Here is a 2106-nt window from a genome sequence, read left to right on the forward strand (position 1 = left end):
CGTGCGGATCCTGTGATTGTTGTTAAGTAGATGGCAGGAAAAGTCATTAAACGATTACAAGGGTGGTCACGTGAGATTATTCTCCAGAGGCACGTTAGAAAATCTAGGATATTATAGAACTACTCTGGATGCATTACAATAGCATTCCCACTAAGAATAAACCTTAAACCCAAAAGAAAAACCGAAAGAGCATAAACGGATCAAAACCATATATAATGTAGTCGTTATTTCTCCCGATTGGTAGCCAAACCAATGTAATCTTCATGCATATATCTAATCTTGTCATCCTTTTGATGGTTCACTAACAAGCTGTGGAAATAGCTCAAACTCAAATCGCGAAAAAAAAACATGCCGTGATAGGATTCTATCTTGAACATAGCAAAAAGCATGCATCTGTTATATTTTTCACATCGGAATTGCAAAATTTTATAGTCTACTTTTTTTCTGTTGGTTATTTCTTAAGATGTTTAGCTTGTAAAAGTCCACATATTACTGTTACTTCCACAGGACATATAGGTTTGATCACATCTACAACTCTGCAAGTCCTAAATCTCTCTTCAAATGCAATTTCTGGTGATCCTCCAATGCTTATAGGGAGCTGTAGGGTGTTGGACCTATCAAAAAACCAACTTTCTGGAAATCTCTCCGTTATTTCAAAATGGGGAGATAACCTCGAATACATTAACCTTAGTCAAAATCAATTGACAGGATCAATGCCGGATGAAGCATCACAATTTTTGCGTCTTAATTATCTTAACCTCTCCCACAATGCTCTATCAAACTCTCTCCCCAAAGTTCTTATGCAATATCCAAAGTTAACCATCCTTGATCTTAGTTCAAACAAATTTGGTGGCCCTATACTAACCGACTTGCTCACATCCTCCACAATACAAGAACTTCATCTTGGGAACAATTCGCTCTTGGGAAGTATTATGTTCTCTCTGTCATCATCCAAAAATTCCGACCTTCAACTTCTCGATATCTCCAAAAATCACTTCAATGGAACTTTTCCTAAGGATCTTGTGTCCTTAACTCGTCTCCAAGCACTCTATATTTCAGCAAATAATTTCTCCGGTCCATTGCCATCATCCATTGGGAATCTCATCCTTCTCACTTCTCTTGATATATCCCTCAACCAGTTCACTGGTCCGCTACCCACGACGCTACCTAACACTCTATTATTTTTCAATGCATCTTACAATGATCTATCAGGATCAATTCCAGCAAATCTTCAGAAATTCCCAGATTCCTCTTTCCATCCAGGAAATTCTAGGTTAGAATCCCCAACTGGTCCTTCTGGTACTGGTATTTCTCCATCCAGGATACGACACAAACATTTAAAGACTTCTATCAAGATAGCAATTGTAGGAGCATGCGTTGCTGTTGTTGTGATACTAATCCTCTTGGCCATTTTTGCCCACTGCAAGAAAATCTCAAGAGGGTCTCATTCAGACAAAGTCACCGATAAAACCCTAGAAAGAAGGACACTTCAGGGGACTGCTACTTCAAGGCCACTAGTGTTATCAGCTGAAGACTTACAGGCTGCTCCTCGTAAAGGCTATTCACCATCAAAGACCAGTGGTTTGTCATGGTCACCGGGCTCTGGGGAGAGTTACCCACAGGAAACCATAGGGAGATTAGATGTTAGGTCCCCAGATCGACTAGCAGGAGAATTGTATTTCTTGGACGAGACAATTACGTTAACACCTGAGGAATTATCCCGGGCCCCAGCTGAGGTTTTAGGGAGGAGCATCCACGGGACCTCTTATAGGGCTATTCTCGATAATGGGGTTTTCTTGACGGTGAAGTGGTTAAGAGTGGGAGTAGCGAAGCCGAAGAAGGAGTTTGCAAAGGAGGCAAAGAAATTTGCGAATATTAGGCATCCGAATGTTGTGGGGTTGAGAGGGTATTATTGGGGACCGTCACAGCATGAGAAGCTGATTTTGTCTGATTATATCTCGCCTGGAAGTCTGGCGAGCTTTCTTTATGGTATGTGCTCTGTCTTTTGTTTTCAATTTTAGTACTTAGTGTTTGCCTATAAATCTACACCACAATTTCTTTGATCCTTTGATTAATGATAAAAATTGAAGAGTGGATCAAATTGAA

General features: G+C 40.3%; 1 protein-coding gene across 1 annotated transcript in view; it reads left to right on the forward strand.

Moving 5' to 3' along the window:
* The window catches only part of LOC109846347 (probable LRR receptor-like serine/threonine-protein kinase At4g20940), a 5962-nt gene that overhangs the window by 1976 nt on the left and 1880 nt on the right, over window positions 1–2106 (forward strand). Inside the window, 1 exon segment of the mRNA XM_020415572.1 lies at window positions 508–1989. Within this exon segment, the coding sequence (XP_020271161.1) occupies window positions 508–1989 (1482 nt within the window).

Source organism: Asparagus officinalis, chromosome 6, assembly GCF_001876935.1.
Source record: "Asparagus officinalis chromosome 6, Aspof.V1, whole genome shotgun sequence".
Classification (NCBI taxonomy): Eukaryota; Viridiplantae; Streptophyta; class Magnoliopsida; order Asparagales; family Asparagaceae; genus Asparagus; species Asparagus officinalis.